At 45.1% G+C, this 14,721-nt stretch overlaps 1 protein-coding gene across 10 annotated transcripts in view; it reads left to right on the top strand.

The window, feature by feature from the left end:
- The window catches only part of SAMD4A (sterile alpha motif domain containing 4A), a 213,788-nt gene extending 199,278 nt beyond the window's left edge, over positions 1-14,510 (top strand). For 8 of the 10 annotated variants that reach the window (XM_050952584.1, XM_050952583.1, XM_050952579.1 and 5 more), the window contains 5 exons: positions 1,849-2,050; positions 2,782-2,908; positions 7,759-7,842; positions 10,702-10,794; positions 11,963-14,510. In XM_050952584.1, coding sequence (XP_050808541.1) covers positions 1,849-2,050; positions 2,782-2,908; positions 7,759-7,842; positions 10,702-10,794; positions 11,963-11,991 — 535 coding nt within the window. In that variant the 3' untranslated portion in view covers positions 11,992-14,510. The remainder of the gene's footprint in view (positions 1-1,848; positions 2,051-2,781; positions 2,909-7,758; positions 7,843-10,701; positions 10,795-11,962) is intronic. The other 2 variants (XM_050952589.1, XM_050952582.1) reach the window with 1 other exon arrangement.
- Positions 14,511-14,721: the final 211 nt, after the last annotated feature.

The raw sequence follows: 14,721 nt of genomic DNA, 5'->3' as shown, positions 1-14,721 counted from the left end.
TCTTCTGACTTCAGTGAAGTTACTCTGGATTCAAACTGCTGTAACTGAGATAGGAATCTGGTTCTAAGCAGGTAACGTTTGTTATCCACTTGCTCCCCATCTCCATTAGTGTCAGGCTGCCAACCCAACCAAGACTGCATCATACTGGTTTACAGAGAAAGTGCTTTTCACAACCAAATGGGCTAAGAGATCTGCAAACTTTCTGGCCCGATTTACTCTGGGTTTTCAAACTGTGTTAGCACTATTCTAAAGAACTGTGTTTAAACCAGGCTCTTGCTCGGGAGGTATTAATGCAGTTGGACATCTTAGTGTGGATGGAGCCTTTGAGACTGACAAGCCCTTTTCTAATGGTTGTCACCCACACAAGCACAAACAATCCACAGGAAGATCTGATACCAGGTGCAATGCCTGTGTCCCTTTTTGTGCAGAAGTTGTCTACATTCATCATTTCTTTTCTCTCTCTTTCTCTCTCTTTTTTTTTAAGTTTTCATTTAAAATGAGCAAATTTTAAACCAGCCAAATAAATCAAAAATGTAAACCTCAAACTCCTAATACATAACCAAATATAGAAATGAGGGAAATTAAAGCTTTAAGTAAGCCAAAGAAAGGAAAAACACGGACACACCAGAAACAAGCAGGAATGCAAGAGGCTTCAAAGAGGCTTGGATCTGGCCCTGTGGACCCGAAGCTTGAGATGCTGAGTGTTATGTTCACACCATGCACACAGAGAAATTAGGTTAAAAACATAAAATACTTGTGCTGGATGGTGGCAACATAACACTACTTTATTTCTTAGAATTTAGAGCGGTAACACCCAAGAACCAAAAACAGAGAGAGAGAAAGCAGGCTGCTCCCTAACACAGAGGCACAACTCACTTCACTTGCTCTAGGCTGCCTTCTTGCAAACTGACTCTGACAGATCTGCGTGCTTGGTGCTTTCCTACAGAGCCCTCTAGCTTGCAAACCAGACCAGGAAACCCTTAAAAATTAAAGTGATGGCTTAAAATTTTAACTTTGTTTTCCATACACCACACTCAGCACTGTCAACTCTCATTTCATCGGAGGCAAAGGCGCTCAGCAACTCACGGCGTCAGGTCCTCAGTAAGTAAAGAGCCACAAGAGAAGAGAAAACTAGGAAGCAAATATAGCTCACAGAGGAACCCAGAATCAGCTTAGGACCCTTCTTTGTCACTGTGGGAAATGCAGAGCAGCACAGGCATCTTGAGAAGGCTGCATGGGGCTTGCAAGCCGCGGATTGCTGAGTGCCAATATATCAGTGCAAACTGACATTCTGTAGAATATATCAAAACCCCCAGCGCACCACCAGAATCCATATACTTCTCCAGGCTAAGTTTCTGGATTTCTCCCTGTTTAGCACTTAAAAGGTCATTTACATCTCACCAGCCATCATCAAGCAAATCCCTCCTGCCTCTCTCCATGGACTCTGCTTTGACTCACTCACAGGAGTATGGTAAGCAGGATAGGGCCTCAAGGGGCTAAACCAAAATTTAATGCTAGCCACAGGGCTTACATATGCAGCTGTCCTCTGAATCCAATGAAAGCAATTCTGTTCCCTCTTGTGGCGATCCTCGGTAAGACACTTGGGCTAATTTGGCATTAGAGAGCCCTGTCCACTGAAGTCAGTATGAGTTTTTCCATTGATTTTAGTGGGAGAAGGGTCAAGGCTGAAGCTTGTTAGGCTGTGCTGATTTCCAAACCCATCTTTAATCACTACTAACCACGTGCCATTTGAATATATTCTTAAAGTATTTAGAAGTCAGCTCATGCTTGCATTTTAAAAGGGTAAGATTCTGAATGTTCAGACCTGTTATTTTTTCCTCTTTCCAGTCGAGGCTTTGGCCAGTCAAACTCCTTACCAACAGCTGGATCTGTCGGTGCAGGAATGGGCAGACGGAACCCACGCCAGTTCCAGATTCCCTCACGGAATCTCCCCCCCACCCGGCTGGGTCTGCTGGGCCCCAGTGGACTCCTAGGTGCTGCACAACGCAGCGCAGCTGCCAACCCAACCATCTTGAAACAAGGAAGACAGGTGTGTGTCAGTCTGTCTGTGTTGTTGCATGTCAGACCACCAGTGCTGCAGGACGATTGTTAGCTGCAGGGGAGGGTCTATATTTTTTTGTGCCTGCTGAGAAATACTTTGGGTCTGATCCAACAAGATGCTGAGCACCCCTGATTGCCAGTTTCGTCAGGTGTGGGTGGCTTACAGGACTTAGCAGGGTCAGGCCCATATACATGACAAGGGATTGGTCCAAATGTAGCTATTTACTTCCCCATGGCTGAAGAGAAAACTGCTACTAAAGAAAACACGTTAATTGGTTCTTTGCTAAGGTTAGCGTGGAATGATTTTTCTGATTTTCCTCATCTGACTAATGTGTCTGGATACTCTATTTTACACGCGAACCCAGTGAGAACAGTCTGCAGGCATTTCCTGTTTTTGTTCTTTTCGGTGTAGCGGGGTACTGAAAAGGGACAAGGAGAGCTTGGAGAGAGGGACAAATCAGGCTTCAGAGAGGGATGGAGGAAGAGAAATGAGCCAAGGGTTTTTTATAAATACATCCCTCGGAGAGTAAGTGTCACTCGCAGAAAAAGCCCTTCGCAGGGAGAGGGTGACCCCAGTGACTAGAAGGTGCAAGACTGAGGAGATCAGGAAAGCATTAGCATACAGACCATGCTGAGGTTTTTAACACACCCAGACTGTCTTACATTAGCATGGCACTGGCATTTGTTTTACAGTATCGTTGGTGTGTTTGTTTTCCATAGAATCTTTGGTTCGCAAACCCCGGGGGTAGTAACAGCATGCCAAGCCGGACCCATAGCTCAGTGCAGAGGACGCGTTCCCTGCCTGTCCACACATCCCCACAGACCATGCTGATGTTTCAGCAGCCAGGTAGGAAGAAGTCATTTGTCTTTTGCTTATTCATCCACTTGTCATCTGAGAGTACAGTATATTCAAATAGCTGCACTAGTGAACCCTGCCTATAAATGCTTAGCCTCAACTGTCACCATACATTCTTGGGTGCTTATAGGAAGCTTTCTTTTTTTAAACTGTGCATTGCAAGCATGAACAGTGGTGGGCTGGCAGCAAGCGAGACTCTGCAAGCTCACTGTCTGTCGCAATCCGACCAAGATATTTTTTGACACTAGTCAGATTACTGGATTGATTAAACCAGAGACATCACTGGAGGGATTTTGACCCTATAAATAACAGACTGACTGTGCTAGTGCCCAACATAGCTTCCTTCTGCAAGGCTTTGTGTTACATGGGGAATGTTGCAACTCTTGGATCACCTTTTTTGCTTTTACATGGACTGGAAAATCCAGTGCAGAAGAGAAATGACTTCATGCGTTTTAGGGAAATTCTTTCGAGAGAGACATTCTGAGGCAGAATTTAAACACACGGGGATTTTAATTATTTCCTTGCACACTTTTAATAGCCTTCCATGTGTAAGAACATCCTGTCATTATTTTGGTTTGCTGAGTGTCCATCTGAATCCAGAAAGAAAAGCTCTGAGACTTTAGTGTGTTTTTTCTAGTATATCTTAACTATGTATGTTGCTCCACTATCCTTTTAATGCAGCCTTTCTGTCAATGTACAGTTGTATTCATCATCTGCATTGTTCCAGCAATAATTCACCATAGAAACAAATCACACTCAAAAGAAGTTTACCGCACCAGAAACTTACACCCTTGTTTCAGCTTGGGCCTCCATCTAGCCTTCTCATGTATTATGTGTCCGCATGGTTTTGACCGTCCTAGATTACAAGCCTCTTGTTGCAGGGACTGCGGCTCCCTCTATGTATCATCCAGAGCCCAGTGTAATGGCAAAGTTCAGTAAATGTTACAGAATAAGAAATAAGTTCTTGTATGTTAGCCTGCAAGTGATGAGGACTCTAGAGGACGGGAAAGTGGCATTGCCGGAAAAAATATTTGTAGCGTACCCAAGAAAGTGATGCATTTATTTGATATTATTATTAATAGTTTGCATTTATACAACACTTTCCATTGGAGGATCTCAAAACACATTGTAAACACTAATGAATTAATCCCCACAACAATCCTGTGAAGTAGGAAAGTATTATACTTATGGGGTAAACTGAACAGAGAGATTAACTGAGTTGCCCAAAGTCTTACAGCAAGTTGATTGTGAAGTTAGAATTGCAACCCAGGAATCCTGACTCTGTCTCTGCTCTGAATATTAGACTGCACAGTCACATCTAGTCAGCCTTACTTCTTACATCTCGTTAATGTAAACTTGAGATGCATTTAATGTGAATGTCTGTTCAGTCAGAACAAAGCTGGTCTCTTTGTTCAAGCAGAATGCTGCATGGGGAGAAATCATAGCGGATCTAACTCTGCTGGCTTTGTAGCATTCAGTCTCAGTTCCCTTACCATGGATCTGTGGGATCCTGCAAACTCCACAGGGTGTCATACCTCTCTCCCTTGAGGAGAACTGTTTGCAAAGAACTCAAAGAGGGGAGCTTCGGGGAGTTTTTCTGATCCTCTAGCCCCCTCCTGCAGAGAATCCAGCAGGAGGGACCTAACCCAGGTGACAGGACGGAGGAGAGGAATCTAAAGGGATTGTTTAAATTAAGAATAAAGCCATAAGAGTGAGGCAAAACCATCCCAGAAATGCTAAATTTAATAATAATAATACTTAGCTCTTAGAATTTGCTGCCAATTTCTTGCCTAGAACAGTCCCCCAGCTCCTGCAAGCTGGGCGCAAACATCTGAGAGCAGAATGTTGGCTCTAAATTTATGTGCTATTTAAAACTAGCACCAAAACTTGTTTCTACCAGGGATTAAAATATCACCTGAACTAGGAATGCACGTCGATGACTGTCCAGGAGGGATTTAAGGACATACTGCCTGCGTCTTCATCTCATGTGCATTAAGCCCGGATTAAAAGGCAATCTGGAAGAAAGAGGGGAAGCAGGTCATATAAATTAGTGGGCTATTCCACTAATTCATCTTCAGACCTGTTGGGGACACCACCTGCCTTTAATTTCCAGTCATCTGATGGCTGATTTGTATCCCTAAAACACAAACTTTCCCAGTTAGCTCACAACCTTACTTGGTACGCGGCTGCAGCATGCCACATTTTTAAATTGCAAATGATGGTTTCAGATAAACAAGCTCTTTCCTTCCACCTGCTGTGCATGGAGGGGGTGAAAAGAAAATAATCTTGATATTGCTCCCATAAAATGCTAGATATCCTCAATCCATTTAACTCAAGAGATGTTTCTTTAGATGTCTGGGGTAAGATCACATTCCTTTTAAGCTGTGTGGTGGGCGTCTCTCCTGCTGGATATATTTATCTCCATATGAATCAGAGAAGTTAAAAATGGAGAAGACCTCTTAGGTCACGCCTCGGTCATCCCTTGGGGACCAGCCCAGATCTCCATGGTAACACAGGATGCGTCAGAGGAAGGGAAAAAGATCCCTCATCAGGCACCTACACCGTCTGTTCTCCAGGGCTTTGTCCAGCATGGTTTCAAATGACCCCAGCAATGGAGCTTATTTTTAGTTTCACTTCTGTCATTTGTACAGACAAGTTTTACAGCCCTCGTGTCCCTGGCACAGAGGAGTTTCTGATTTTGCCCTACGTGCAACTTTCAAGTTCATAAAAAAATCAAGACCTGGTCTCTACACACATTATGGCAAATGAAATCAGCCTGACCGCAAACTACATCTAAACAGGGAATAGCCAATATTTTGCCTCACTTTTATTTTAGGCATAAAATACTTAGTTCTAGAGCATAATCATAACAATATTATCAATTACAGTATACGCCTCTTTATCCGAAACCCCGTGTGATGGGCTTCGGTCCACTGCTGCGGCGCCTCCTGCTGGCTGTCCTGGGGATTAGCTCTGTATGCCAGTGCGCCCTAGTCTGGTGGCTGCAGTGTTAGCGGGGCAGAGCAGAGTCCTGGCTGGGGTGAGGGGGGGGAGGGTCTCTGCTTTGCCTCATACAGTCCAACTAGACAAGGTAGACAAAGGAAGTACTCTTGTATTCATTGTGCAGCTGGGGTTCAGATCCTCAGAGACATGTAGGGTTCCAAAGCCCATTGATTTCAGCAGAAGTTAGGAGCCTAACTACCTTCATGGATGTGGAGCCGTGTGACTTGCTCAGTGTCACGCGGGGAGTGAACCCAGCTCTCCTGAATCCTGCTCCAGGGCCTTACAAGACCATCTGTCCTCATCTGATAGCAACAGTTACGTTCATGCAAACCCCATGCCCTGTATTTCCCCAGGGAAAATCAGCTCAGCTATTGCCTGGAGAGAGTTTCCTTTAAGAACTGCACTGTCACTGCTGACCCAGTCCACAAAACTCTAGGGACCTTGGGATAAGAGGCGCAGATAGAATACATCCTCAGGCAGCTATGCCTCAGTACTGCCTTTTTACTCCGGAGCTGTGTTTACAGATGATCTGATGAGGGAGTTTTGATTTATGCAGCTCTGAGGCCTTACAATGCACACGTACCATTCTGTTCAGCTGTTGGCAGACCTACGGCTTAGAGGACACTGGTGCTCCTTCAGTAATGCCCAGCGATGGGATTTCACAATTCCTTTAGCAACTCTGAGTACCCGTGGATCAGCACCTGCATAACAGGGACATTTGACTGTCTTCCTTCATTGGCCTTGCAAAGCCCTTTCTTTGTGGTATTGTCAAACCACGTGAGCATCTTTCTGATACAAACCTTGAACCTCTCACTTACATCAGTTCATCTCTGGTGGAGCTCCATTGAATTCCTCCGGGTGTACGCTAACAGAGGTTCAGATCCTTCGTTTCTCATGCTGAAAGTGCTGCTAAAGAAAAGTGTGCCCCATTTTTAAAAAACAGTCCCTGCTAGAAAGTTAGTAGGGTTGAAATCTCAGTCCTGGTTTAGTAGTCCAATAAAACAGTTTATAGGCCCATGGTATATAGGCCAAGGCCCAGATCCTCAAGGGTATTTGAGGAATTAATGGAAGTTAGACTCAGAGCCTCAAAGGTATTTAGGCTTCTGTCTCTCTGCCTAGGCCTAAATCTTCAAGCAAAGGATGAAGTTAGCCTTGTTGTTTCAGTTCATAGGAGTAAAACAAAGTTACTGGATTATGAATGGATTTGAGTGTTTTGCCCTAATTGTGCTGGGGTTATTTCCTTCTAAACTCCTGCCTCCTAACCTACAGCTCATCACCTTGCCCTGCAATGGCGAGTCTGAACCCAAGCCTCTAATCATCAGCAATTATTATGGTAGCACGTAGCGGCCATTGGGCTTGGTGCTGTATGAACACATAACAAAGAGACAGTCCCTGCCCTGAAGAGCTTACAGTCTGTATAAAACTGTAGACAAATCTAAGGTTTGGGTTTCATGATTCTGTACTACATCACTGCAAACGTGTGACTCTCCATCAGTGGCATTAGTTAGCGGGTGGGATGGTATTTGCAAATAAAAACTGATATTAAACAGTTTTACATGAGTGTATGTGTGTGTAAGAAAGTCAATGTGTTTGCATGTATAAATGAGCATAAAAACATCCAATATTGGGAATGAAAGCTCGATTGCAATCTTTAGAGGGAGCTGTAAGAGGGACACAAGTGAAGTAAGGTTCCTGTCATTGGGTTTACACAGGGCGTATATCAGTGCAGAACAGATTCCCACCTGCCCAGCTATTGTATTTACCCTTTAGATTTGTTGTGACTTTGCTTCTGCCATTGTGGGTTTCCGGAGTAACAGTCTGTTCGATTTCCTTTGCAGAGTTCCAGGTAGCAGTGACAGAACCTGACATCAACAACAGGCTGGAGTCCTTGTGCCTGAGTATGACCGAACATGCCCTGGGGGGTGAGTGCACTCTTTTCCCTTCCCTCCATTCTGTTGTCAGCCACCTTGTCTCTGGCACAGCCAGGAGGATTCCCCATTTAAATTCTTTCCTCATCTCCTGGACGCTGTCTGTCACAGCCACCATCCCCTTGACAGAAGGAGGCAGGACAAGACTGTGGTGGGAACTAATCAGTGCTGCCCATTAAGTTACTGAGGTGCAGGTAGGGGCACTTCTGTCTGAAAAGGGAGCAAATAGAATGAAAGGGAACTAGCCAGCAGCCAAGCCATGTTCTGGAACATGCTCACCGCTAACAAGCAGGTGAGGAGCGAAGGAGAGTTACGCTGCCCCGGCCAAAATGGTGACCAATTTAGGCACCAAGATGAGAGAACCTTTCAACAATTCTGAGCACCGGCAGCTCCCGCTTGAAGCTAATGGGCACTGACAGTGCTGAGCGCCCCTGAAAATCAGGAGACTATTGTTAAGGGCATGTGGTGGGAGCTTTAGCATATGGACTAAAATTGGAGCTGGATTAAACTCTAAGGGCCAGACCCTCAGCTGGTGTAAACTGGCATGGAAGTCAATAGATGTAGGCTGATTTACACAGCTGAGGAGCTGGCCCTGTGTGTGGACTTGGGCATCTGACCTGAGCATGCGGTTTCTATATCACTGCAAGAGCCTGCCATCATGGAGGGGAGAGGCAGGTTAGTGAAACTTGGGCTTCCCAAAAGACCTTTCCATTCTAGTACCACTAAATCCAGTGTAAATCCGAATACAGGTATGGTTCTTTTAGCCTGTGCCTTTCTGAAAACACTCATCATCATCGTGTGAGTGCCCTACGGACTGATAGCTGTCAGTTTCCCAGTAGAAGGGAGAATTCTCCTCAGGGATCGGATGCCAGGAGCTTATTACAGGGAGAGCCACGTTAGCTGTCTGACATAGTCGACTGTGGTAACTTAACTCTAAACAGATGCATCTTCCACAGGCCCTTAAGGATTCTGTCTCAGGCTGAGCTCTGGGGAATGTGAGGCCCATGATCTCGACTGAGAAAACCCTGACTGTTACTACTGTTACTGTGTATCAGGATAACGGCTATGAACCCCAGTCAAGGATCAGGGCCCCTTGTGCTAGATACCATAAATACCACAGAGCTCACAGTGTTGATGTCAGACAGGACACAGCTGATGGACAAAACAGACAAATGGGGTGGAGGTGGGCGGACGCAGCAGGTACCAGAACCAACGGCTTAGCAAAAAGATGGACGTCTCAGCTGGGTCAGGGTCTGGCAAAAGCCAGAGGAAGATCTGACTGCATCACAGCACACGTAGGTTTTGTGAGTTGTTTTATTTCGATGTAGATAACAAAACGAAACATCCCTGCGCAACGCTCCAGGTGCCCTTAGCAATGAACTGGCCGTGACTCTCCCAAAGCAGGGCCACCCAGCTATGAAAAAACTATCCATGTACAAAGAATGAATCAAGTCAGCCAATCGCAACTGTTCAAACCACTCCTCCAACCCCCTCACACAAAGAGTTTGTGCAGCATGCCTAGAAATCCGTGGCCTGTGGCAGGGAGGAGAGGGGAATCTGAGGGTGGAGAACATCCTGTCAGCAGCCCCCGCCTGGCAGTATATTGTGGGGAGAGAGGCAGATGCTCAGGCTGGGAGGGGCCAGGCCACTTAAGGTTTTGACCCGCATTGCCTTGGCCCAGGCCTCTCTACATGAAAAGTGCTATAAATAGCTTTAAATAAACAGACAAAGCAGAGCTTAACAAACCTGTTTGGTTTTAGTCTTACCATTCCAAGAGGAGGAACTGAAGCGTGTGTCTGAGGCGGTTTCCATGAGGAGCTGAGCAGGGGAACAGGGAGTGCAGTGTGCTGGGCCCTGCATTGGGAATAGCTCACTCGACGATTGCCAAAGGCAGTAACGTGGTGGGCTGTGGCATGCAGGGCTGCTGCCCTTACACGTAGCTCTAGCTTTGTAACAAAACAACCAGTGTCTTGACACCAGCTGCTGCTGTGTCTCTTGGAAGTCGGACCATCACGGCAGCCCTCCTAGGTACTTCCTAGGCCTCGCTCATGCGCTAAATGGGTTGCATTATGTGGGATGACGTTGGGGCAAGGTGGGAAGTGGGGAGCTGCCGCTTTTCTGGGCTGAGCGTCTCTGCCATTCGCAGCACCAGCCTGATACCCTTCTCCATGTTCAACAGGGGTGGGCTCTCCCAGGGTCATCGTTCTAGGTCACCTTGCATCACTCTGCTCCACCTCTGACACTCAGGCTGCACTGGGCACAGCGCTGCAGCAGGAGCCACCCCACAGCCTACCGCTCATGTCGTTCTCCCCGAACAGGGGCACATCCGAGCTGGGCTATCCATCTTACTGTGCCTACGCCGGGGAGGGGCCAGGAACAGCGTCTGAACTTCCCAGAGCCTTGCAGGTGTTTGGATCCAGGTTTTGGCTCAGCCCATCCTAGAGATGAGCCAGCCACTGAATTTGGATCCACTCTGCCCCCAAGTCTGAAGGGTGGGGGTGCAGTGGCAGGTTGATCTGATGTTTCAGATCATGCCCATCTTTGGCCTACATCCATAATTCCAGGTAGGGTTGGAAATACAATGTTTTTATCTCTGATGAAGCCTCTCCATAGCCCAAAGCCTGCTATTGTGTTTCTAAAAGCCACCCTAATGCATTCACAAGCCTGTGCACAACTGAGCACAGAGGAGCCATGTCAACGAATACGTGTTCAAAGAAGTGAATCTGTGTAAAAAGCTTGCACCCTGAATGCATTTGTCATAATTCATGTCTGGTTAAAAACCCTTCTGCAGCGTTAATCCTCACCCAGGCTTTTCATTGTTGTTCTCTCTCTCCGTACTTCGTCCCCTTGTAGAGAGCTGTGCATGGAGCGTCATAGGCACTGTGGATTTCATTGGCGGGAGCAGGCATGATAAGCCCACGCACACCTCTCAGCGCTTTCTGACTGGTCAGTTGGCTCGTTAAGGCCTTGCTGAGACATCACCCCTATCTGAGAAGTTTTCTGCTCCAACCCCTCATCCCAAACCACCGAGTCTCTAGATATCCTGACTCCTGGGCTGTGATGGGATAGGGCCCCAGGTGAAAAGAGTCAGGAACAGTATGTTACCAGGAGGCTGTCAGGAAGCCTTAGAAAGAGGAGGCCAGAAATGAACCGAGGGGAATTTAGCTCCAGACGCCTCAGTCCTGGCCCCTGTGACTTGTTGAGGGAGCCCCATTGGCTTCCACCGAAATGAGATGGAGTCCGTGCCCCAGATATGGCATTAAAGCTTCCTCTGTGACATTACTGGCCTCTATTTCTAATTGTTCCTTTCACTTCCTTGTCCTAGTTCTGTTGCATTTTAAAAGCAAACTAAACCCCAGGCCACTCAGCAACTGCCATTCCTCTGGGCAGGGCTGCATTTCCAAACGCTCCTAGAACTGGGTCCCATCCTGCAGTCCCTCTCACTCTGCCATAAAGGGGAGTTTTGCCTGCTCAGAGTGCACACGATAACAGAGATGTGCACCTCCAACTCTGACCCTTGCCTATTAATTTAGGGCAACACCGTCTCTTCTGCTATATTCTGGTACGTGGAGCCAGGGGCTAATAAGTACTTGCATGGGCCCTCTACATTGTAGGTCACTGCACAGCTCTGCATGGCCACTGTTCCCTGACCCACACCAAATGGGGGTGGGGAAGAAATGGGCAACAGACCAGAAGCAGATTGCTTCCTTCCTGGTGCGCAAGAGGTACCAGGTCATGCATGGTGACTCTGAGTCACTCTGCATTCCCTTGGCTACTCCTGAAGCAGCAGAACTCCACATGCCTTACTCAGAGCAGATTGTAAAGATAAATTTGAGCCCCTACTGCATACCAGCATAGAAATTATATTCACAACTAGAGAGGGTATGGCAGTGCCCTGGCACACAGATATGGAAGGTAGGTAGGTGGATCCGAGCCACCAAGTTTGGATCCAGAGCTGAATTTCCCCAACATTTGGATCTACCGATTGGATTCAGGCCAATCTGCTGTGTTTTATTTAAATTGGGTATTTGTAACGTGCCCATCATGGTAGTATTGAGGCAATGCAATTTAAAGTGACATGTGGCTACTTCTGATTGTGACTTAAATCTTTCAGACGGCGTTGATAGAACCTCTACGATATAGAAGATGAATGTGTACCGGTGACAGCGCTGGCCGTGAGAATGACTGCTGCAGGTCCAGTGGCAACAGTCTCCAGACGTGCACAGGATTCTCAAAGAGATTTTGCATTCGCTCTTTTTCCCTCTTGCTCTCATTTTAATTTTGTGAATGTGTAGATTGTCCTTGTGAACATATCATTAGAATCGGACTTTGTTTTGTCATTTATTACACATCCTCTCTAGAGGGAAAGTGTGGGGGAAAGGCAAAGTGCTGATAAATGAGGTGTTAATCTCCAGCTGGGGAGGATGGAGAGCACCAGGCAAACCCTGTTTCTGAAGGAGGAAATTAACAAATATCACATGTGTGACCAAAAAACGAGGGGGTAACTTATTGTTCAAAGTTTACAACTCTTGTATTTCACTGGAGCTCAAACATCTACTGGAGCTGCAGTGCAGTCAAAAAGGAAAGTAAAAACCAACAACAACCACCAAACATCCTTTCAACCAAATTTAAAACAACTAAATTTCAATTTGTATATTGTTTACATAAGAGCAGATATAAAGGGTACATAAGTGTGTAAAAATGTCTGGTAAGCCTTTGTCTCATATTCCTGTTGTAAAGGATATTTTTGTTTTACTTCTGCTAATAGCAGCAGGTTTGCATTTTACATAGCAACCAAGCTATGCTTCTAGGGGCAGGCCTTGGATTTTCATCTTATCAGCTGGGATGGCGAGGACATCAGAGAAGAGAGGAGGGATGTCGTGGAGTGGGCGGGACTATATGTGATTGGGCATGGAGATCAAGTGGGATCAGTTTCTTGTTTCTTGTCTTGTGTATGTGAATACCTAAAAGATGCTGCATCGTGGCTTTTACAGACCTGCCACTACATCCCAGACTGACTTGATCATTTTCAGAACTAGCTACAGTTTGCCAGCTAAACTACAGGGGGTGGAGGGCTGGGCCTATTCTTGCCCTGGGAGGTAACAAGTTGATGTGCGGAGGTAGAGAAGGATTAAAGGGGAAAGCATGGGCTTCCTGTGCTAAGGGACCATGCGGGAGAGCAGCAAAATGTAAGCAGTGCTGGACTGCAGCTCTCAGTATGAATAGTGAATACGCTCTATTCAGTGTTTATACTGGCTCACAAACACTGCTGCCTTTTTCTTGGTCCTGACAGATAATGAGCGGGCATGTGGCCAGAGAGTAATAAGCAGGCTAAACTGGACAATAAATGTAAGGGAAGGAAGGTCAACATGTGGGTGGATTAAAGAGTTAAGAGCCAGTCGTTTGGATGCACATCTATCTCTGTGCTGATGTCATCCCAGAACTGTAACTATCACACCTTGCTTTTTATAACTTAGTTAAGGGTGGCCCTGGTTCATTTCATACATGAATTTGATATAACTTTGAACCAGCAAGTGTTTAAACTGAGATCTGAGTCCAGAATCAAGTCTCATTTACACCAGCCTACATCCATAGTTGTTCCACTGAATTCAGTGGGTTAACTCCAGATTTACACCCAAATGAAAACAGAATCTTCACCTAACATTTCAGTAACACATGGTTATTGAATCCCCATTGCTTGCTTGACACACAGAGGGCCTGGTTCTTTTCCTTTTTTTCTTTTTTTTACTTAGACCAATTTTACCCCAGTGCATCTCCATTGGCTTTAGTGAAGTTAATCCGGATTCACCCTGGTGTAAGTAAGAAATGATTTGGTGCGTGCAATTTTTCTTTATTATATAAAGAAAAGTAATATTGATGCATACCATGGCTATGTGAATCTGTACAATACTTCAGAAATCAGTTCTGTCGGTTAACGTTGTTTGGGTGGTTGACATTCTCTGAAAGTAGTTACGGAATTGCTCCAAGCAGCAAATATTTTCAGTGCCAAACATTCAACGTGACTATTTTAAAAGGGGGGACTAAGGGCTAAACTGCAGCTTCAAAGAGGTGTTCTTACATGTACTATAAGGTTTGTAAATCCAATTTAGATGCAGCATTTTTACTTAACTTTATAAAAACAAAAAGTGCCAAAATGCAATTTTTCATGCTGATTGACATAAAGTTGATATTTCTTGGTTTCCTGTTTATCAGAATGCATGATACAATGTAACTGAGCATGATTTGGTGGAGTAATAAGGGAAGACGATAGGAGGGGACTTTGGAATGTGTTAGAAGGAGCTTAAAACAAAGTTAATGAAGAGGATAATGAACTGCAGTATTACACAGCTTGGATAGGAAATGAGAAGGTATTCAAATCTGAGTTGCATCTTGAGCATTCATAGCTATGTACAATGTGCAGCTTCAGAAAATGACTTGTGAACACAATCACCTTAGCATGAATCTTTTGAAAGGAAGACAAAGTATTTACAAATCTGAAATTCTATTTATTCCTTTGCTGAATATAGAAACAGAGGTTATCTGATTATTAGATATATTATTTTGGATATATTACTTATTAACTTGCTATGGCTGGTAACCATGATAATGTCTGTTATTAACAACCACATAATTCAATTTTTCTTTTCTGTTCTTTTCCTTTCTTTTCTTTTAAAAAAGCTTATTTTCCATTGGGAGTGTATAGGTTAATGATAGACTTTGTTGTGTTTTGCTGTTTTTTGTTTTAATTAAAAAGTAGCTTCGGTTCCATTTTGGAAGTCCTTCCCAGCTCCGTTTTGAAGCCTGTGTTGAGTGCAGGTGTAGAGCTCAATTGAAAAATCAAATTCTAGAATAAAATAAATTTATTTATAAAAA

The sequence above is a fragment of the Gopherus flavomarginatus genome, chromosome 5 (assembly GCF_025201925.1).
Source record: "Gopherus flavomarginatus isolate rGopFla2 chromosome 5, rGopFla2.mat.asm, whole genome shotgun sequence".
In the NCBI taxonomy this organism is placed as follows: domain Eukaryota; kingdom Metazoa; phylum Chordata; order Testudines; family Testudinidae; genus Gopherus; species Gopherus flavomarginatus.
This window is presented reverse-complemented; position numbering and strand designations above follow the sequence as displayed.